The 22,307-nt window shown below is 31.5% G+C and overlaps 2 protein-coding genes and 1 long non-coding RNA gene across 3 annotated transcripts in view; 1 reads left to right on the forward strand and 2 right to left on the reverse strand.

The window, feature by feature from the left end:
* Positions 1–22,307, reverse strand: part of LOC145955564 (uncharacterized) — an 82,883-nt gene that overhangs the window by 45,200 nt on the left and 15,376 nt on the right. The gene's annotated exons all lie outside the window — the stretch shown is intronic.
* Positions 16,729–21,172, forward strand: LOC109809858 (rop guanine nucleotide exchange factor 7). Its single transcript, XM_020373264.3, has 7 exons — positions 16,729–17,354; positions 17,569–17,691; positions 17,815–17,969; positions 18,614–18,688; positions 18,769–19,059; positions 19,524–19,880; positions 20,343–21,172. Exons 1-7 carry the CDS (start codon positions 17,021–17,023, stop codon positions 20,838–20,840), a joined length of 1,833 nt encoding a protein of 610 aa, XP_020228853.1. The 5' UTR covers positions 16,729–17,020; the 3' UTR covers positions 20,841–21,172.
* On the reverse strand, positions 17,406–20,377 carry LOC145955563 (uncharacterized). The gene is made up of 2 exons (XR_014432204.1): positions 20,259–20,377; positions 17,406–19,081 (listed from the first exon to the last, which is right to left on the reverse strand). It is a non-coding gene; the product is annotated as an uncharacterized LOC145955563 (long non-coding RNA).

The following is a 22,307-nucleotide window of genomic DNA, read 5'->3' on the forward strand; positions in this document are numbered from 1 at the left end:
TGTTTGCTGCTGTAAGTGTGAAAACTGAGAAGGTGATCAATAGGTAGGAGTTGTGAGGGAATTTCTGAAGGTGTCTAGGTTACCTCCTACTAGGGAGATTGAGATTAGCATTGATCTGGTCCCTAGTGTAGGGCCAGTGTTGGTTGCTCCTTATAGGATGACCCCAACAGAGTTGGTTGAATTAAAATGTCAGGTGGAAGAGTTGAAGAGAAAGACTGACTACTTTTCCTATGTTGGTGTTGCCTAATCCTAGTGAGTCATTTAAGGTGTGTTATGATGTTTCTCACCAAGGGTTGGGGTGTGTGTTGATGTAGAATAGGAGAGTAGTTGCATATGCTTTAAGGCAATTGAAGAATCATGAGAGGAATTACCATACTCATGACTTAGAGTTGGCAACAGTTGTTTTTGCCTCAAAGATATGGATGCACGATTTTTATAGTGCAGGATTTAATGTCTTTGGTGATTACAAGAGTCTGAAGTAATTGCTTGATTAGAAGGAGCTGAACAGGAGACAAAGACAGTGGATGGAATATTTTAAAAGATTATAAATTTCAGTTGATGTATCAACCTAGGAAGGCCAATGTAGTGGCAGACACTTTGAGTAGGAAGTCCATCCACGTGTCTAGTCTGATGGTAAAGGAGTTGGAGCTAGTTGAGAAATTCAGATATTTGAAATTTTATGTGAAGTTGGCTCAAGACCACATTAGCTGTGGCATGATTACCATTGCTAGTGAGTTCTTGTAGCAAATTGGTATGAAGTAGTTGTAAGATTCGGAAGTTGTGAAGGTTCTTAATTTGTTGGATACAGAGAAAGCAGTTGGCTTTGAGATGAGTGAAGATGGGATTTGAGGTTTAAGTGAAAAATTTTCCTACCTCAAGATTTTGAGTGTAGAGACACATTGTTGAATATATGGCAGTCTGTCTGACCTGTCAGAAAGCTAAGGTTAGGCACCAGAACTCTGGTGGTTTAATTGTAGATGATGGAGATCCTGTAGTGGAAGTTGGATAGTATCACTATGGATCTCATTGATGGATTGCCTAAGTTGACTAGGAATAGTGATGCTATTTGAGTTGTGGTTGACAGATTGACCAAGTGTGCACATTTCTTGCCTATCAATATCAAGTGATCCTTGGAGAAGTTGACACAGTTGTATGTGAAGGAAATAGTACGGTTGCACGGGGTGTCTTCCAGTATTATTTCAGATAGGGATCCGAGGTTCACTTTCAGATTTTTGGTAGAGTCTACACCAAGCCTTAGGCACGAGGTTGAGGTTGAGTTCTGCTTATCATCCACAGACGGATGGTCAGTCAGAGAGGACAATTTAGTCCTTGGAGGTTTTGCTGAGAGCTTGTATGCTAGACCACTTGGAGAGTTGGGAGGAAGTCTTATTACTAGTAGAGTTCATGTATAACAATAGCTTTCATGCTAGTAGCGGGATGGCACCGTTTGAAGCCCTGTATGATAAGAGGTGTGGGACTCCTCTGTGTTGGTACCAAGATAATGAATTAGTGATTATGGGGCCAGAGTTAGTCCTATAGACTACTGAGAAAGTAAAGTTGATTCAAGAGAGTATGAAGACTGCCCAGAGTAGACAAAAGTCATATGTTGATAAAATGCGAAAGCCTTTAGGACTTTGTTGAGGGGGAACATGTGTTTCACGTTTCATAGTTGAGGAAGTATGTCCATGACCCGAGTCATGTAGTTGAGATAGGTGAGATTCAGGTCAAGGAAAACCTGACTTATGAGAAGAGAGCGGTAGTTGTGATTGATTACAAGTTGAAGGAGTTGAGTGGCAAGTTCACTAGATTGGTGAAGATCTTGTGGGATGCAACTACTGGTGAGACTACTTGGGAGATTGAGCAACTGTGTAGAGAGCAGTATCCTTCTTTATTTCCAAGTAAGTATATTTTCGGGGACGAAAATTCTTATTTGTTGGGGGGTATTGTAACGTAGTTAGTAGACTGGAACGGGGTGTTCCTAGATTGTAAGGGGTCGTTCCAAACTTCTAAAACAAGGGTGATTTAGTAGCCCAAAACGGGTCGTTCCCAAACTGGAACGGGCCGTTCCAAGCTACTAAATAGGCCTATGAATCTTGGACTAGAATGGGCTGTTCCAAAATGGTCATTGTGAATTAAATTCCACTCTAGAACGGGCTGTTCTGATTTTAGAACGGGCCATTCTGGTTTCAGAACGGGACGTTTTGCATGTGAATTTTACACATGATGAAGGAGCCCAAAACGGACCATTCTGGATTTGGAACGGGCCGTTCTGGCCAGTTTAGACTTCTATAAATAGAGGTTGTGGGTAGTTGAGGAAAATGAAGGTTTTTAGAGAGAAGTTTTATAGAGAAGGACACTAGATTAGGAAGTTTGCTTTGGGTGGATTGAAGTCCCAGGTTGAGCTTTAGAAAAGGAATTTCGCTTCTTCTTAGTTCTTGGCCACTTTGAGTCAATCTTCAAGTGAGGGAAGCTAGAATGTAGGTTGTTTAATTTAAGGAGAGTTAGGGAAGCTTTATGCATGGTGTTCTTTTGTTGAAATAGTTGAGTTGTTGGGTGCTTAAGTTGATTTATGTTGTTTATATTATGTAAGTTGACATGATAGATGAATTTTAAATATGTTGTATATTGCTGAAGTTGTTTATAAAGTTGTTAAGTTGCATTAAGTTGATATTGTAATGCCTATAGTTGTTTAATTAAGTTGTTTGGATGTTGTTAAAATTATTAAAGTTGCATAGTTGTATAATTGAATAAGAAGTTGTATAATTACATTGAGATGTATGATGAGTAGAAAGTGAAATGAAGAGATGCATGTTGAGTATAAAGTTGTATGTTGCTATAAAGTTGTATATTGTGCCATGTGTTGAAAAGAGATTACCTTATGATGATTGAGTTGTAAATTATGAGTTGAGCTAATATTGTGTTGTTTAAAGTTGAAATGAGTTGTTGAGTTATTTAGATGTGTTGTTAAACAATGTTGATGAGTTGTTGTGCTGATAAACTGTGTTGTTCAAGTTGAATGTTGATTGAGATGATGAGTTGAAAAGTTGTATGTTGTTTAAGTTGTTAAGCTGATTAAGCTGTGATGGTGAGTTGTTGATCACTAGGACTAGGGGAGATGTTTTCGAAGTTGCTCATCCTATTGTATGGATTGAGATAGTTGTAGTGCTCTGAGAGCCCAATTTGTTGAAAAACTCTCCTTGGGAAGTTGTCCCTTGGAGTGGACGTTGTGTTGTTCTCCTCTAGGACTTAGTTGATCCCGTGTGTGGGCAAGGTCGAGGCACACGTGTACAAAGCGACCACGGTATAGGGGTCAGGCCAAACTATACCGATTACAAGCGGCCATATGTTTATTGTTGTAAAGTTGTTATGGTGTCTATTGTTGTAAAGTTGAAAAGTTAGGGACATATGATGAAGATATATGTTCTATGTTGAGATACATAGTACTAAGGAGATAAGTTGAAAGTTGTTTTAAAGTTGAATCCCTTAGTTCTATGTGGGCCACATGGAAGTAGTCGATCCATATCATGGTTGAATGACCAATTTGACTAAGGTATCTAGTTAGAGATGTAGTCTTTGACTAGGTACTAGAGGGTGCGTGGTACTTAGAGGATAGTGGGTGGGCTAACTCCATATGTGGATTGGTGATGCTAGCCAAGGTCGTGGTAGGTTCATACCCAAACCCTTTTGTCCTGACAGTCGTACTAGACCTCCGAGTCTAGGTAGCACACTTGAGCAATCGCCTATTATTGTCTATACCTGGTTCTCTTTAGAGTTCCTAACGTTGTTCTATACCTGACCTGGTTGAGATAGGTCAAACGCTGGATTCGGTAGGGTTTATGCCACCTAGATTGCTCAACCTCAGTTGTTGGAGATCTCTGAGTTGAAATGCGTGACGACGCATAAGTTGTTGATGAGTTAATTTGTTGTTGATAAGAGTTGTATCTATGTTGTTATGTTGTTAAGATGTGATTATGTTGTATGTTGACCCTGTTGAGGATGATGATAGTGTTGTTATTTTGTAAGCTGTTTTAAACATGTGTTGTTGAAAGATGTGTAATATATGTGTTGTTTGTCTTCTATGTCGGATGTGAAGATGATTATATAGTTGTTATGTTGCATATTTGATATTTATGAGTTGTTTATTGTCTGTAGCTTATCCTTGCATGTTTCCATGTAGTTTAGACTGCGATGATCATACGTTGTGTGGGAGCAGGGCAGGGATAGGTTGGGAGATAACTATTAGAGGTCATAGAAGGTGCCTGGAGAAGGATATTTTTTTAGGCTACCTTATAGTAGCATACTTTGTTGTATATAATTGATTGTTGTTGGTTGCTTGATTAGCAACTTGTGCTGTAAATATTTTATTATACTATTTTAGTATATATATTCCAGTAGTGTGTAAGTGTTGTTTCGTAGTGTGACGACTACGGCGGGTCGTTACACCTACTATTGTGTAATCTTTATTAATTTTTTATACTAAGTGATTATCTTAGAGTTGCTTATGTCTTTATGAAATATCACATCAACATGTAATGTTTCTGTTTTTTTTTTATAAATTTTTAAAATTAAATATTTTTATCTATTTAAAAATGATTTTTTTACACAAAAAGAAGCAGATTTCATTGACTTTAAATTTTAAAAAATGAAAATGAAAATTAAGAAAAATATTTTATAGACACCGAAATTAAAATTTGTTCATTTTACATGAACCAAAAACAACTATTTCAAATTCTAGAAGATGAAAAATAATGATTTTTTTTACAAAAATTAAATTAAAACTCTCTTATTTTATTTAAACTAAAAATAAATTTAAGTCTAAATTATTTATCTAAATTAGTTATTTGTTATATTTATATATTGAAGAAAGTTCAAACGACACCGATATAACTTTTATTACGTATTACACCACTCAATAACTTTATATTAAATGTAAATTTTATAAATTTAATCGTTAAGTTAAAAGTTCTTTATTCTTAAATCACATATATAAAATTTTATACTAATCCAAGATGATTTGATACTTTATTTTTATAAAATAAAATTAACGTAATATATGCATTCAAAATATAATAAAATTTGATGACTTTGATTATCGTTAAGTTATTGTTCAATTTTAAACATATAAAGTGATATGAAATTATAATTTAACGGAGGTGGATTTATAAAATTCACATTTAATAAAGTTATTGAACAGTGTAATACTTAGTAAAAATTATATCGATATCATTTAAATCCTTCTCGTATATAATTATATTTGATTAGATTTTTTTTTTATCAATTAAAAAAGATTACAATTATAATAATACGGATCGAATTTAAGTCATGAATCTATTTCTAACTCTTCTAAATCAATAAGTGGCGGAACCTGAAAAAAAAAAAATTGGAAGTGTCAAATTATTTATATATATATATAATTATAAATTAAATTTTTTATTAATTAAAAAAATAATAGAGTTTCTCTTTTTTTATTAATTTTTTTTAATTTTATTACAATTAATAATATGATAATATATAAAAAATAATATTAATATATGTATATAAATATATAAAAAAAGAAATTAGAAAAATTTAGGGTAGTCGTGGCTCCCCCTGTCATGCTGAAGGTCTGCCAATGAAATCAATCATAGTAATTTTATTAATAGATAAAATCATCTAAATTTATTCATTTTTATAATCAGAAACTATACAATTAATCATAGTAGAAAGAAGCCCATTAAAATTTCTAGAAGGTCTCCAAAGTTGTCCCGCTTGGCTGTTGCAGACGATCTTCTTTTATTTGCAGAAGCTAGTGAAGAGCAAGCTAGAATCATACTTCAAGTACTTAGATTGTTTTGCAAAAGTTTTATCCAGAAGGTTAACAATGAGAAGACTTGTGTATTTTTCTCCAATAATGTGGCTTGACAACATAAACAACTTAATAGCCAGAAATTGGGATTCTAACTTAGTGGAGACCTGAGGAAATATTTGGGTAGTCTAGTGCTCTTCATAAGGACTCTTCATTTCATTTTATCCAAAGCTAATCAGAGACTTTCTAACTGGAAGTCCAAGCATTTATTATTTATAGGTTGGTTAACTTTAGTCAAATCGGTGTTGCAGGCAATGTCATCCTATACTATGTAGTCTACCAAATTGCCTTTGTTTCTTTGCTCTGAAGTGGATAAAAAGTGTAGAACCTTTCTTTGGGGTGACACTGCTATGAAAGTTCACTTGGTTGCTTTGAGCAATATTTGCAAGTCTAAGTCTGTTAGGGGTTTGGTATATTACTATCAGTATCAGCTAACGAATCCAACCAAATGAAAATGTGGTTGGGAACTCTGTACCAGACCAGATGTGTTATGGGTGAAGGTTATGTGAGCTAAATATCAATGTGGGGATATTGTTATTCCTATTATTGATGTCCATAGACAAGGGTCTAATTTATGGAAGGCAGTGTGCAATTGTTGGAGATAGGTACAAGTACAACGAAATGCTTTCTTGGAATATTGGTGATGGTGAATTAGTTAATTTCTGGTAAGAAGATTGAACTCCTGGCCATGGGATGTTACATGACAAACTTATTGTAAACTGTTGTGCACCGGAGGTTCTTACCCCCACACACGTCTCATTGATAAGATATTCTTTAGATATAAGCTTATTTTGTTTTTGAACATCATCCAAGAGACTTCTTACTAATGAAGACAATTATATATATTTAAATTTATGTTCATCCTTGTTTAAATTATGTGAGACTTTGTTTGCATTTTAATATAAATGAACCCGTGAATTTGTTGGCTAGGAATGTGAAGGATTTTGTTGCTGAATCGAGGGGCTGGAACTTTAGTTTGCTAAGTGGTTATCTCTCTACTGCGGGCTTGTCTTGCATTAGGGTCATCCCACCGCCTAATGTCATGAGAGGACCAGAAGTTTTATCTTCGAAGGCCTCAAATGATGGGGCGTTTTAAGTGTCTACAGCTTATGTCAGCATCATGCAGGAATCTGCTATGAAGAAGAATCCCTTGTTTATGGCTATTTGGAGTTGGCAGGGGCCTAAGTGTATCTGTGCTTTTCTGTGGAAAATTGTTGGCAATTCTTTGTTAGCTAATAATATAAGAAGTGTGAGGACCAATGACCCTTCTTGTGTTAGATGTGAGACTGATATTGAAAATCTTGATCGTGCTTTTAGACATTGCCCTTTAGCTAGAGCGGTTTGGTATTTTTTGTTACCTTGGTCAAAGCATAGTTCATTTTTTAATCTGGAAACAGGTTTGTGGTTGCTACAAAATTTGAGGGCTGATGCTAAGATTGGAGGCAGAATTTGGTCTCAGATTTTTGCTGTGATGTTGGACATTTTGTGGCAATGCTGAGATGAATTTGTGTTCCAGAATTTGGCATTACAGCCCCCTGAAATTAGATTGCTCATACTAGCTCGTGTGGATGCAATTGCTGGTGGGTGTTTGCAGCTTTTGGGATTGACAACAGCTAGTGCTATTGAAGTTCTTCTGATTCATCCCTTCCTGGTTATTATAAATTAAATTGTAATGCAGTTCGTTTAAATACTCAGAAATCTGATATTGGAGGTGTTTTTCGTGATTATAGGGGTGCGATTTTGTTCTCCTATACTGCTAATAATGAATTCTGCCTAGTTCTTTTTGCTGAGTTATGGATAATTTATATTGGGGTTGGTTTTGCAATGGAATAAAGAGTTTACAAAAATTTATTGTGGAGTATGATTCTTTGAATGCAATATCGCTATTCATCAGTGAGCGTGCTTCTCATCACCCTTCTTGAGCCTGATTTAAAATATCTCATCTTTTATTGTAGTTGATGATGACTTATATAGAGTTCATGTTCGACACGAATCTAATCAAGTAATAGACAAATTCATTAATTTTAAAATATTTTTTAGTGAAAATATTAGAGTGTTTGATGTTGTTTTAACATTTTATATCTTGATAAGGTGAATGTAACCTTTATTATTTTTCCTCGTAATTTTTAATTAATTTTTGTTGGGGGGTGTTTTTGCCCCTTCAATTCACCAAAAAATCTTGGTAGAAAACAGTACTATAAACGTCACTTTTTGGGCTTTTGCTAGGAGGATGGAATATGAACTATGGGGGAACATCATACGAAATAGTACAAAGAAAATCACTTCATTAGTCGGATTCAATGTAATTTGTACTGGAGTTTGTTTTTCTTGAATTCTTTAATGGGCAAGTTATATGACCCCATACTTACTGTTACTGGTTCCTTTAGATTCGGAGAAACCAATTAGTCTATAATGAAAGCTCTTCTATAAGCCTCATAGGCTAGCCCATGGATTACTGTAGTAACACACATGCAAACTTATTGCTATGCCATTCTTGTTTATTCTATAATGAAAAGTTTTATAAGATGACTTTATTTCTTGGAAACCTCCTTACAACATGTGGTTTAAATTGAATGTGGATTTTCAAAATTCTTCAGATTCACTTTTGACCTTTTGCTAGGCTATAGGGTGTTGTTCTTGAAGTTGAAGGTGTGAGATTAATTAGTTGCTAGTTTGGGTATGCAAAAAGATTGAAATCAATTTGGATTCTGCAGCGGTTGTTAAGTTTATTAAAGAGTACCTAATAGCTTGATCTCTCTAGGTGGGCCTTGATCTATGTAATAATGGGAAAACAGTGATGAGAAGGAGTACAATCCATTTTGAGTAGGCTATGTTTATCTTAATTGAAAGTCCATTTCAATCAAGAGATGGTTTCTGTGGAGGGTTTTTGCTAACTGCAGCTCGCATAAAAGACCCTTTAATTATAGCTGTAAATATGGTTATAATATGATTTTGTTCAGTTGATAAAGAAACAAACTCATATGTTAAGAAAATGTTAGTTTGATTCTTATCGATATAAAGACTTTGTTAAAATATGTAAGTATCTTTAAAGTGTTCATAAAGTTTTGAGACTTGTTTTAATTCGAATGAATATTTGAAACTCAACTCATCTAAACTTTTAAATAAAAGAAAATATATGGATTTTAACTTGCAAGTCAATTTAAGATTGAATTTAAAAAATGACTAATATGAATTAAATTTGACTCGACTCACTTGCCTCAAAATTTATTCAAATTAAACATGTGATAAGTAAAATTGACTCATAAATATATATATATATATATATATATATATATATATATATATATATATATATTATAAAACTATAAATTATTATAGTAATTTACTCGCTACGTAATTAAGGTAAGTATAGTGACATTTGAAACAATTTTTTAATTATAATTTAATCATAATAAAAAATAATAATACAATAGTTTATACTTTTATACACGGATATAAATTTGGAATGTCGATTTTTCATATATAAATAATGGAACACAAATTAATAAATCTATTAATACTTTGATTTCTGTTTAGCGTCTAAAATTTTTATCACTTCAATTTTACTTTTGTATATTTTTTTAATACCTTTTACTTATAATAAATTTTTTTTAAATTTTAGGTGAGTCATCTTGCATAACATACCAATTTCTAGTGGATTGCGTCCATTTTCTAATTTATCAAAAAGTAAGACAAGTTGGGTTTGAATATATTTTCATCAACCTAATGTAAGCTCACTTACTCTACCTTAAGTTTTGTTTAAAATGAGGTATATGTGTGTATTTGTGTGCGCCAAGATGGACAAAGAAACCTCTAACAAATTTTAAAATAGAGCACTATTACTTATTGGACCACCGCATTTTACCTTATTTGAGGGAGTATGATAAGATCCATTTTATATATATATATATATATATATATATATATATATATATATATATATATATATATATATATATATATATATATATATATATATATATATATATATATATATATATATATATATATATATTTTGAAGGGTTTTATTATAAGAATGACTTAGACACTACTCAATATACAATATTCATTAGATTGTTCAGAAAATCTAAACCAATGTAAACTTATTCAAAATTGATCTGACTCAAAATATAAAAGTTGATGTATATCAAGAGGGAAAAAAAAACTAAATCGATCTATTTTGTAAAATATAATTTAGTTAAGCAACTTATTTTTACATAGTGAATTTGTTTGATTCAACTTTTTTTATATATATAAAATTGATCTATAAATAAATATAAAATGAATAATTAAATTACACTAAACCAATTCAATCTTTTAAAAAAATATTATCTGTTTGAAAAAAATGAATTGATTTACTTTATAAAAGCATAAAGGTTTTATACTAGTTCACTCTCTCTTAGACTTATGCTTAGTCATTTCAATTGTGAAAGGTTTCTATTAAGTTAAAACACGATCTTGGATTCCTCAAGATTTAGAATTTTAATGTAAACAAATAAAATGATTTTATAAAATAAAATGTCTTAACGCTTCAAAAATATCTTTGAAAATGTTGATCATATGAAGCATAAAACACAGATCATCTGTAAGATGATGTAAATCAAATAAAGTATATAGTTTATCTCATATATATTAAATGTTCATTATTTATTGAGATTGATGATAAAATTTGTTTTGAATGTTTCATTCCTTAACATATTAAACTAGAAAGCCATCTCAAAACTCATAAATCTATTAAAGAGAAAGGATCATGTTTTTTGTCAGGACCATGGACGAAGATCCCTGAAATCATGGAGAAAAACATATAAAATCATTGTTGTAGTTGCACTGCATTGACATTGCTTCTACGAACTTCGTTTAGTATGAAAAGATGATAAGTAGCTTCCTTGATCACATAAGAGGTCACTTTTTTGTAAAATGCATTTAATGCTTGCATTAAATGAGTTAATGATTAACTATCATTGCAAGAAAAGACGATAAAGATAGACAAAACAAACTTGTGAATTGAACTCAAAGTATTGTAATAGTCATCTTTTCCGACCTACTATATAAGAATATTCGAAACTCAAGAAACATAAGAAAATAACAAGAGACATAACATACAAAAGAGACTTGTATAGAAATGTACACTATAAATTATACTTACGTATAATCCTTATTCTTTCTTGTAAAATCTTACTACTCTATATTGATTGTATAACGTTTAAGTGAGACGAACACAATATTTAGGTAACCTTCATAGCCATTATTATAAGGTTAAGCCTAGAGAGACTTATCTATAAAAGAATACTTGTTTTGAGCCTGAAAAGACTTAACTATAAAAGAATACTTGGTTGCTAAGCCTGGAGAGGCTTTTTGTCAAAAGAATACTTGGGTGGTTATTTGAAGAGGCAGGTCAAAGAATACTTAAGATTGAGCTAAAAGTGCCTTGTTGAAAAAATACTTGTATCTTTGTTGAAAAATAATATAACTCAATTTAGTTAGATTGAAAATTGGATGTAATCTTAATGGTTGAGACGAGCCAACATAAAAATACCTAATGCTTCGTTTAATTTCTTTTTGCGCTCCATTTGACTAGCATTACTACTTTACTACACAAAAAGATGCAAATTTTTTATACACACTATTCAACCCCCTTCCAATATTTATCTTTTCTTCACAGTTTAGTATCAAAGCTTAGCCTTTGGCGAGGTTGAGCATCCAATCAGGCCAAAGGGAAAAAGATCCACTATGGGAAGTAGTAAAGGATAGTACATATTAGAAGGAGTCTCTCTCACAAGGCCTCCAACCTTTAATGAAGAGGACTACTCGTATTGTAGTAGGTAGTAAATTAGACAAAAATCTAAGTTATTGAATCCACATGGATTTGAGTTATAATTGTTTAATTTAATTTTATTACTAAATAGATGGATTAAATAAATTAAAAGTTTTTAACATGAAATATAAAAATTTATAGAATGATAACCATAAATAGCATGTGAAAAAGCAATAAAGAATTTGAATTTAGATAATAATAAAAATAGTCAGAGATTGATTTCACTAACCTTCCCCTTGTAAATCCTTCCCAATTTTTATTTAATAATAAAAAGTATACAATTAATTCAATATCCCTCAAATATATTTACATCTTAATTCGCTAGGTGAGAAACTCAGGGTTGTTTAAGGAATATCTCAATTCCTTTGGTAGTTTTTGTTAAGTAACTCGTGTTAAGGCCAGGAACCTAAAAATTGACTGATAAGGTTTACCTAAAAATTGACTGATAAGGTTTACCCTATTCCTAGGAATAAGTGTTATCAACGTTATACTTATGTCATAAGTCTAAAAGGGTTAACCAACTCTAGTTAAAATTATAAAATCATGTTTTGGCCAAAACAAGTATCAAGTATAAAGTAAAAGTGATAAACTAAATAAAAATAATGTACTGAATGAGAATAGGGAAGATTACATGAGTGCAACAACTACATCAATTTTCAATAATAGAGACTTAACCATTCATGACTAAGCATTACACATGAAAGGAAGGATCTTTGAGCGATCCGTGATGACAAGAATGACCTCATAAGAACTCTCTCTAATCTCTCTAAAATTATGCTCGTAGAAAGTATGATATAGAGACTTCCTATAGACCTTATTTTATAACATTTTTAATGGGCTTTTTGTTTGTGTCCACTCACTCAAAGCACCCATGTAGCTCCCTCTCAACAAACTTGTTTGATCCTCCAAGGGTGCCTCTAACCTAACTCGCTCAGAGTGTTCTTGTGGTTGCTCTGAGTAAATTTTGCTCACTCAAAGCAAGTAACTTGCATGCTTAAGCGAGCAATCTCCATCTTCCAAGAGGTGTTTTCTGACTTGGTTCATTTCAAGCTAGGCTTTGGTCACTTAGAGTGAGCATCTTACTCACTCAAATGAGCTAATTTGATCTCCTAGGTGTAGTCTCTGGCTCAGTTCACTCAAAGTGAGCTGTTGGACAATCTAAGCTATTTTGTATTGCTTAGAGCCCATCTAGTTGATCTTGGAGTGTGATGGTTTTCATTTGAGACTTATAACTTTTGAATATTTTTCTCCCCATGTCATATCTCAACAAAGAAAAATATTAAAAATACCTTATATTAATAACTATATCCTAAAATAAAACTGATCACTCTTGACTAAATATTTTGTGAGTAAAAACAAGATTTTCAAGTATAAGATATATCTAATAATTATCTAAATGGAATAAAATTTATATACTATTTGACAATTATCACTATGTTAGAGAGTACATTGATTTTGATTACATCTACTTTAATTCTATTAAATCTTGTTCACCCTTTTATCGCACTTGCATTTCATCACATCAAATTAAAGTAAAAAAGTAAACTAAAAAAAAAAAAATATATATATATATATATATATATATATATATATATAATCAACACTAATTAAATATAAGATAAAATATAAAAATGTAATAATTAAAAATAATGAAAGTAATAATGAAGTTAATATAAAAATACAAATAAAATATAAAATTAAAGAAAAACAAGACTATATATATTATAACTAATAAATAATAATTATAAATAATAAAAATTATTATAACTTTTAAATAATAACAAAAATACCACAAGATTCATCATATTCAACATAGTACTGGTAGAAGTTGAATTCTTTAAATATGATAACAAATATTCATATTCAATTCTGACCATATATATTAAAAAGACAAAGGAAAAAGATATAATAGTAATAATATTTTTTTATAAAGACAACAAATATTTTTTATATGAAAAAATTCTCATGATACAAATCTTTTTTTGATAGGATTGTACAAAATCTAAAAAAAAACAACACATCAATTATTATTATAATAATTATAAAAAAAATCAATAATACTATTATTTTTACACCAATAAAAATAATATCATAAAATATCTTTTCACAAATATTATAAAAATTAAATTATATTCATGGACATGAAATCCAATTCAAATTTTAAAAAAGAGAAATGTAAAAATTAATCCTACCATTAATTTTTAATACTCACTCGTTTAACACTATTAAATATTCTTTTCGTTTATGATCAACTCAGTCTTAACATTTAAAAAATACTTATTTTTTGTAACTTTTCTTTTATAAATTATTCAACTATCACTTAAAAGTAATGCTTTTATTAATAAAATATATTATTTTAATAAAATTGCATAAAAAAATATATCACTACAAAAAATTTGTCATGTAATAACACATACTTGTTATTAAAAATTATTTTTACTTAAATTATAGATACAATATATATTGATATACTAAAAAATATAGGTATAGGTTATACTTGCAAAATATGTTATTATACCTAATTCAAAATTAACAATAAAAATTGTACGTAAATATATGTTAAATATATTTATACCTATATATATATTATATTTATAATAATATTTTTCTATGTCATTTCTTTTAGTATATATTTATTGTAGTTATTAATATGTGGGTAGAATCTTTAAAATTCAGTCTTTATGTAACAAAAAGATTATTAATTGTATTAATACTTGTCAAGTTACACATTTAATAGAACAGGGAAAAAAATTAAATTATTTTTCAAATGGGGCAATAAATGAGCATCCTCAAGTCAACTTTTAACTCTTTTCATTCGAAACATCAACTGGAGCCAGTGCGAATTAAAAGAAACACTATCCTAACATTAAACACTTCATTTTGAAAATTACCATAAACAAAGAAAACAAAACCAGTAAATGGAGAAACAAGAAATAAATCATTTTTAGGTTCAAATTTTCTATTTCTCTCTCAAGTATCTCAAAATTTTAATCCACACACACCAACCCAGTTGTTGTATTGGCCTTTGGTAGAAACTTTTGGGCTCTGCAAATTCTGTTGGACCAACCGGCATTATGATCTAAGGAGAAATTTGTGTCAGTTTTGGGACTAGACAAAGCCTTCTAAGGTAAGTCAGAAATTATGTTATTATGGATTATTTATCAGATCTCAACTGCAACTTGCTTATCTTAAAGCTATGTCCTTTTCCATATGATTCCAAAATGATTTTTTTTTTCTTATGCCCTTGATTATGTCTGATTGAATGGTTTTTTTTATTTCAATTTATTTATTTTTATATAATGATAACATTATCATTGAAATTAGCACCTCATACAAATTACTCAAGTCATTTTCTGTAGGGATTTCTTTAAATTAAATCTTTTACAAGAAACAGTGAATGTAACTAAAAAATGATGGATGTTATTGGAATACTAGTTAGACACTGTTTAAAAATTGTAGGAATGATTTATTTAGTGAGAAATTTTGTATTTTACATCTTTTACGTGTGAAAATCCTTCTGATCAATGATAATTGTAATAATGTGAGCGAAAAAATTTATGATTTAGCATGTTTGAGATGAAGTTTTGAACCACTCAAACTAATATTGAAACAAAAGTTCTAAAAGACTATTTTGTGTTTGTCCATGAAAAAGTGGATTTTTTTCATTTTCTTGACACAAATGACTTCCCAATTATAGTCTTGATAAATCGGAAAATATTCGTGGTAGGAAAAAAAATAATGTAACATGATAACGTTTATTCCATGGTCAAATATTGGGCATTCAAAAGATCAAAAGGACTTTATAAACCCTAGACAAACCATACAAAGGGAAACAAAGGAACAAAAGTAAAGTAACACTATAGGCCCTATGCACACCAAATGTACCCTATTGACAATTTGATGATTTATTCCTTTAAAAATAAAGACCCTATTTTTGGAAAAATTCTTTTGTGGAAAAGCCTAATTACTTTGTGATTCTTGGGACTCCCCATGTGATGTAAGGCACTTGGAGACAGAAACATCCCTTTATAAGACATCTCTTGTTACCATCAACACAGTGGCCCATAAGAGCCTACAGAACCTCAATCCTGAAATTCAATTCTTACTCTGCTTGCTTGGAGACATGAGAAATAAAAACCATTCCCTAGAGCTGTCACATGGTGAAAATGTGGTATGACATAATCCAACGGACCCAATGAGCCCATCATACCGAATCATGTTTGAGACCTCTACTATTTCCTACTAGCCTTTTGAATTTGATTCTTTTACAGCAGAACAATTAATGTTACTCTCAGATTTCTTCACATTTATACAACCTTCAATCTCTTACCCTTCATGGCGTTTCACTTCATTTGTCTCTAGCTACATTAATTCACCATTGATCTAAAAGAAGTGCATGTGACTTTATTGAGTGAATGGACACACCGGAGCGGAGGGATAACAAACCGGAGACACGACCTTGACGTGCTACAATAATTGGTATCGTCAAATTCACATGGACTTCCAAGACAGAAATTCTCAAATAATTATGTGTTATGTTTGAAAATGTAGCTTCTTAGCAATATATATATATATATTTCTCATGAATAAATATTTTATAATTTTTAAAATTAAATAAAATGATAAATTAACATAATTTTTTTTTGTAAAGATAGAAAACATTACAAAAATAGTCGCAATAAAAATTAAACCTAGGTCATCATACTTCTAACTGTTCCCCCTCCCCTCCTAATCACTAGGTTAACCTAGTGATCAAATTAACATAAATTTAATACCTTATCTTTTAGTCATCTTTATAAATATTATATTCTTAATTTAAAATTAAAAAACTTGTCTCTTCCAAAACTTCACTCCAAATATATATAATAATTTCATCATAACCACTTTCATTATTTAGATAGATTGAAATTGCCCTATAAGGAGAGCGTTGTATATTAAAATGAAGTGAAGAATTAATGAGTTTTTCTCTCATGTATATTTCATATTCACGTGCCTTGAGCGTACTAATCATGATTGACTTCACTTTCATTCTTCACGTATAAGTAAGCGATGAGACATATCCACAAAATGGTCCATCAATGTATCTATCTACCCTTCATTATCAAACATTGTTGACAACTTATGAAAGGTTCTTTCACCCAACAAGGAGCACAAACTCAACAACAAACAACACTATCAGTAGCTGAACCAATGTGCTTTACCATGCCCTTTAATCCAATCCATTTTCCATTTTGAGCCTCAAACTTTTCACGACTTTCAAAAGGGTCTTGTTGCATGAGAAGGATTCTGATAATCTGATTCTGCTCGTTGGCATGGTAGCAAACATCACTGTTTTCTAGAAGGGAAAGCACTAGCAGCAATGGAAGGTGTGGCTTTGGTTGAGAAGAATGAAGGATTTGAAGGCAACAAAGAGTGGGAAAATGGCGGCAATGATAAGAGTTTTGCTGATTTGATGAAAGAGAAGGGTCGAGGGAGCAGTTCCAGCTCTGAGTTTCTGTCATCTGAGATGACAGAACTTGATGGTCAGAGTCAAGGTAGTGCTGAAGATTCGGCTTCATCAACTTCAATGGGGTGGCCGGTTCAGGAAATCTATGCATCTAATTGTACCACTCCACGTGGAAGTGAAGAATCTGAGAAAAAAGACTTGTGTAATGAGAATTTTGAGGAGCAAGTGTCAGTGTTACCAATGCCAGGTATTTAAATTCAATATGTTTTTGTACATAGTCCGTTTTCTCCAATATGTATTTTTTTTTTAATTTATGTATAAGGTAATTTTAATTTATGGAGAATTTAATTTAATTTTTTCTTTCTTTCTTCTCTTGGAAATGTTTTTGGAGAAATTTATTCAATTAGTACTTCTGGCTGATATAGTATGACTAGGTTTCCTAATATGATTTTGGTTCTCAGAGTTAGAGATTGAGATGATGAAGGAGAGGTTCGCAAAATTGTTACTTGGAGAAGATATGTCAGGTTCTGGAAATGGAGTCGCTACAGCCTTGGCTATATCCAATGCCATCACTAATCTATGTGGTATGTGCCCATGAAACAGTTTCTTGTTGCATGTTTGTTGTGGTGAATTTTAATTACTGCAATTCGAATTCGTGCTCGAACCTGAAGTTCTGATTGTTATCTAAACATTTTCTGAATCTGTAGCCACCATCTTTGGGCAACTTTGGAGATTGGAGCCTTTGTCACCAGAGAAGAAAGCAATGTGGCGAAGAGAGATGGAATGGCTTCTTTGTGTCAGTGATCATATTGTTGAATTGAAGCCTACATGCCAAACATTTCCTGATGGAAGCAAGCTTGAGGTACAAATGAACTTCAGAAACAATTTTGATGTGGACTTATTTAGTTGTTTGATGTATGTTTTGGCTATAAATATGTGCTTCTTTTTCCCTTCAGCATTTAAAATACAAGATGTCAGAGAAAAAAGAAAAAAAAAAGCCCTCCTTCAATTTTCCCCATGATTTGTGAATTATGAATGCCTGAATTTTTCGACGGTCATTAGATTAATATTGTAATGTCATAATGGATATAATCATGAAATTTAAGGACTGTATATTGAAATCGAAAGCTTTCTAGTAATTTATTCTAGCTGATACGCCTGTTTTGAAAAGAAAAGCATAAAGCTTACAATGCAAATTGATACGATGTAGCTGAGTAAAGTACTCGATCATGATAATTAACAAGTATGTGTTAAAAATGTGATCCATAATCCATGTTTAACTGTGAGACAAACATGCTCATGCATCGCATGCACAATGCAAAATCTGCAGGGCCTGCCTCTTGCAGTATATATATAATATAAGATCATAGAGTAATGCAGCAGAAAAGATCTAACATCCATGCTGTTTTTTTTTTATTTTTTATTATTGATTAACCTTTCTACCAAATAAGGGATATATACATAGGTCTTGATGTTTACTACTGTTTATTTTCACATGTGAATCAGGTCATGACTTGTAGGCCTCGCTCAGATCTTTATGTCAATCTGCCAGCTCTGCGAAAATTGGATAACATGCTTCTTGTAAGACTCTACAGCATTCAGTGCAAATTAATCCATTTTCAAGAAATGGTACATTCTAAACATTTTCTCTTTTTCCATAGGAAATACTAGATAGTTTTGTGAAGCCAGAGTTCAGGTATGTGGACCAAGGGGTTCTGGCCCCGGATGCAGATGGTTCATCTTCTTTTCGCCAAGCGCTTCAGCGGCTAGAGGAGAAATGGTGGCTTCCTGTGCCTCAAGTCCCTCCTTGTGGTCTCCATGAAAATTCAAGAAAGCAGTTGCAGCACAAGAGGGATTGCGCAAACCAGATATTGAAAGCTGCAATGGCCATTAACAGCACTTCTTTAGCTGAGATGGAGATTCCTGATACTTACTTGGAATCTCTTCCAAAGGTATAATATCAATGTTCATTTCCTGTTTTTCAAACATCATGAGATACTAATGTCATATGTGCATTTGCTTAAACAATTTGATTAAGCTCCTTTTATCATGTGATGTGAGACCGTATATCATAATGTTAATCATGATTCATGAAACTTATTGAAATAAGCTAAAAAAACTTATTATGGTAGGAGTATCATAGGTATTGTTGGTGCTGCTATCTAATCAAAATTGAAGTTTCATTTTAATAATATGCATAAATGTATATTATTGAGGTCTATATTATATATAAAGGCATATTACTAAAATAAAACCCCAATTCTAATAAGAGAATAGTACCAACAATACCTATGATACTATATGTAAGTTGTGTCCTTTATAAAAAGTTCATTAGTCACTTTCATAAATCCAAATGAGCTTTGCATAAGTTGTTCCAAACTCCCTAATAAAATTTCTGCTCCAACCCTTCTTTCAGACTGCAAGAGCCAGCTTGGGGGATGTGATTTATAGATATATTACATCAGACAATTTTTCTCCAGAATGTTTGCTGGCATGCCTTGACTTATCATCTGAACATCAAGCCATAGAGATTGCCAACAGAGTAGAGGCTTCCATTTATATTTGGCATAAAAAGACCAACTCAAGGCCTCCAGGTCGCACTACGAGATCAGGTTCAAAATCTTCTTGGGAAATGCTCAGGGAACTGATTGTTGAGGGAGACAAAAGTGAAACTCTTGCAGAAAGATCAGAAAGCCTTCTGCTCTCCTTGAAGCAGCGTTTCCCTGGTCTCCCTCAAACAGCCTTAGATATGAGCAAAATCCAATGCAACAAGGTTAGTATCTAATTATTTATCATGCTCAATCTTGAAGCCTTTTTGTGACTTAAATATGCTTTTGCTAGTTTTTCCTAGTTCCTACATTTAATAAAAACATTGTTTTGTCAGTCCTCAACAACAAAGTTTTAAATTGTGGTTACAGTCACAATCATAGTTTTATTGCAATTCTTAACATTATAGAAAATTATTGACAAATGTGACTGATGCAGCTTCAGTTGTGGTTATAAAGACTAAAAAACCCTTAATTTTGGAATCACAATTGTAGTTATGGACCACATTTTAAAACCTTGCTCAACAATCCTTCAATAAGGATCAAAAGCACAAGATTTTGTAACTTTTAAGACTAAAAATAAAAAGGGTCAAGATTTCAAGTACCAAAAATTTGTCTTAGCCTCTTTATATCTGCTTTGTGTTGAAATTTTTTTTATCTCAGCACTTCAAACTTGTTCTTTTTGCTAGGATGTTGGGAAGTCCATTCTGGAGAGCTACTCACGAGTACTAGAGAGTTTGGCATCTAACATTGTTGCACGCATTGATGATGTGCTCTATGTGGATGACTTAACAAAACATTCTGATCAACCTCTGCCAAAAGTTGGTGTAATTGCTCAAAAGAGCATTTCAGTTCCTTACTCAATGCCTGGCCAAAGCACTACTCCATATAAATCATCATCTTTTGGCACACCAAGCTTTTCTCCTGCACAAGGTATTAGCCCTTCAAAGGGTGCAAAATCACCATTCAAGTTTCCCCATAGAGGGGTAGGGGTTAATAAAATTTTGAATGAGTTTGGTAGCATTGACAGAAAAGAGAGGGACTATGGCTTCCGTCCAATGGAGAAATTTGTTCCAACACTGAAAACATTTGATGAAGTGCCAGCAATTGAAGCAGATATTGAGTCCAGTGATTGCACAGAAGAAGATGATAAGCTCAAAGTACTAGACCGGGCGTGGCTAGAGTGAAAGGATTTCAATTGACCAGTTAGTTTTAATACATTGATAATGTGAGAAAAAAAAAATTATATCGTCAACTAATTAGATGGCATTTTAAGTATGATTTTTAAGGTAATTACTTAGAAGTTAATAATTTTTAATAATATGATAGTCCATTGGTTGACAGCATAGAAATTCTTTACATTGTTAATGTATTTCAATTAACTTTTTTTCAAGTCTTTGTGTATATCAAAGACGTAGAAAACATGGTTTTAAGTTGCAACTTTACGTTGTAAGGAAATTGTGGTTGATTTGGTTTGCAATCACAGATTAATGCAGTAGCAACATTAGTCGTGCCTATAGTCCTATTGAGATGTTAATGCGGTTATGGTTTAATTGTGTGTTTTAAATTGATATATGAATATACACTAAAATGTTGATAAAAGGATTATGAATTTAGAGTACATTATTTAGTTATTTCGAACTTTTGGTCCTTAAATATACATGATATTCATTTGCACTCTATAGTATATGACAACAGTATTCACTTTTCATGAGTCTCCATTTATAATGTTGTTCTCAATTTTGTCCCTACCATCACATAAGGACCAAAGTGGAGAATTCATAGATAGAGCCTGAATATTAATATTGATAAACAATTTCAAGCTAGAGGCTGATTTGAAAGCTTCTTTTTTTTTTATGTAAAAAACAAATTAAAAAAAATGAGTAGTGTCAGGTATAAAGATAAAACTTTCGATTAAAACTATGTGCTTGTTATTATAACGAAGCGCTTCTAATTTGGTATTCCCTCCTGTTTCGTATATAAGAAAAAAAAATATAATCATTAAATTAATTAACATCATTTAATTGTATTAATTTTATTTAATTTTTTCTTGAACTGTCCTTTATTAAAACTTGATATTGAAAAAGAAAATGAGTCACTAGAAATAAAACTTTAATTAAATAAAGGATATTTGAAGATATACTATTAAATTATACAATTAATTAAAACTTTCTTATATAAAACCAAAATCAGCTTTATTTATTTTTTGTTTATATTCGATACTCGATGGAGTATTCTATATGCTAATTAGCTCTTGGTTCAATGTGAATGATATGGAGAATTAAAAATGGAAATATATTTAAAAATATGATAAAGTAATTTGCTTTGGTCAAAATGATTCGACAACTAGTAAGTGTATACATGTGTGTGAAAACTTATTTTATGACAAGGTTGAAATGAGTTGCTTTTAGTTTTGATGTATTAGAAGAAATTATTAGGTGATTTTTGAATCATCTGATACCTAATTAGTTTTTCCATAACATGAAATTAAGTAATATTAATATTTTTATAAATTTTAAATTTTAAATACATGTTATACAGTGATTAATTAAGATTATAGTTACGTAATGATATTGTGTTACTTAGACCTGAATGGATGATTAATTAAATCTACCCTTTATAGTTGAGCATCAAAGAAGAGTGTGCTAATGTTG

The sequence above is a fragment of the Cajanus cajan genome, chromosome 3 (genome assembly GCF_000230855.2).
Source record: "Cajanus cajan strain Asha chromosome 3, NIPB_CcT2T_4, whole genome shotgun sequence".
Classification (NCBI taxonomy): domain Eukaryota; kingdom Viridiplantae; phylum Streptophyta; class Magnoliopsida; order Fabales; family Fabaceae; genus Cajanus; species Cajanus cajan.

Coding starts and splice junctions, on each gene's coding strand:
- LOC109809858 (XM_020373264.3), top strand. CDS start 17,021: ATGGAAGGTGTGGCTTTGGTTGAGAAGAATGAAGGATTTGAAGGCAAC. Junction 17,970..18,613: donor CTGATGGAAGCAAGCTTGAG/GTACAAATGAAC, acceptor CATGTGAATCAG/GTCATGACTTGTAGGCCTCG. Junction 18,689..18,768: donor AATTGGATAACATGCTTCTT/GTAAGACTCTAC, acceptor CTTTTTCCATAG/GAAATACTAGATAGTTTTGT.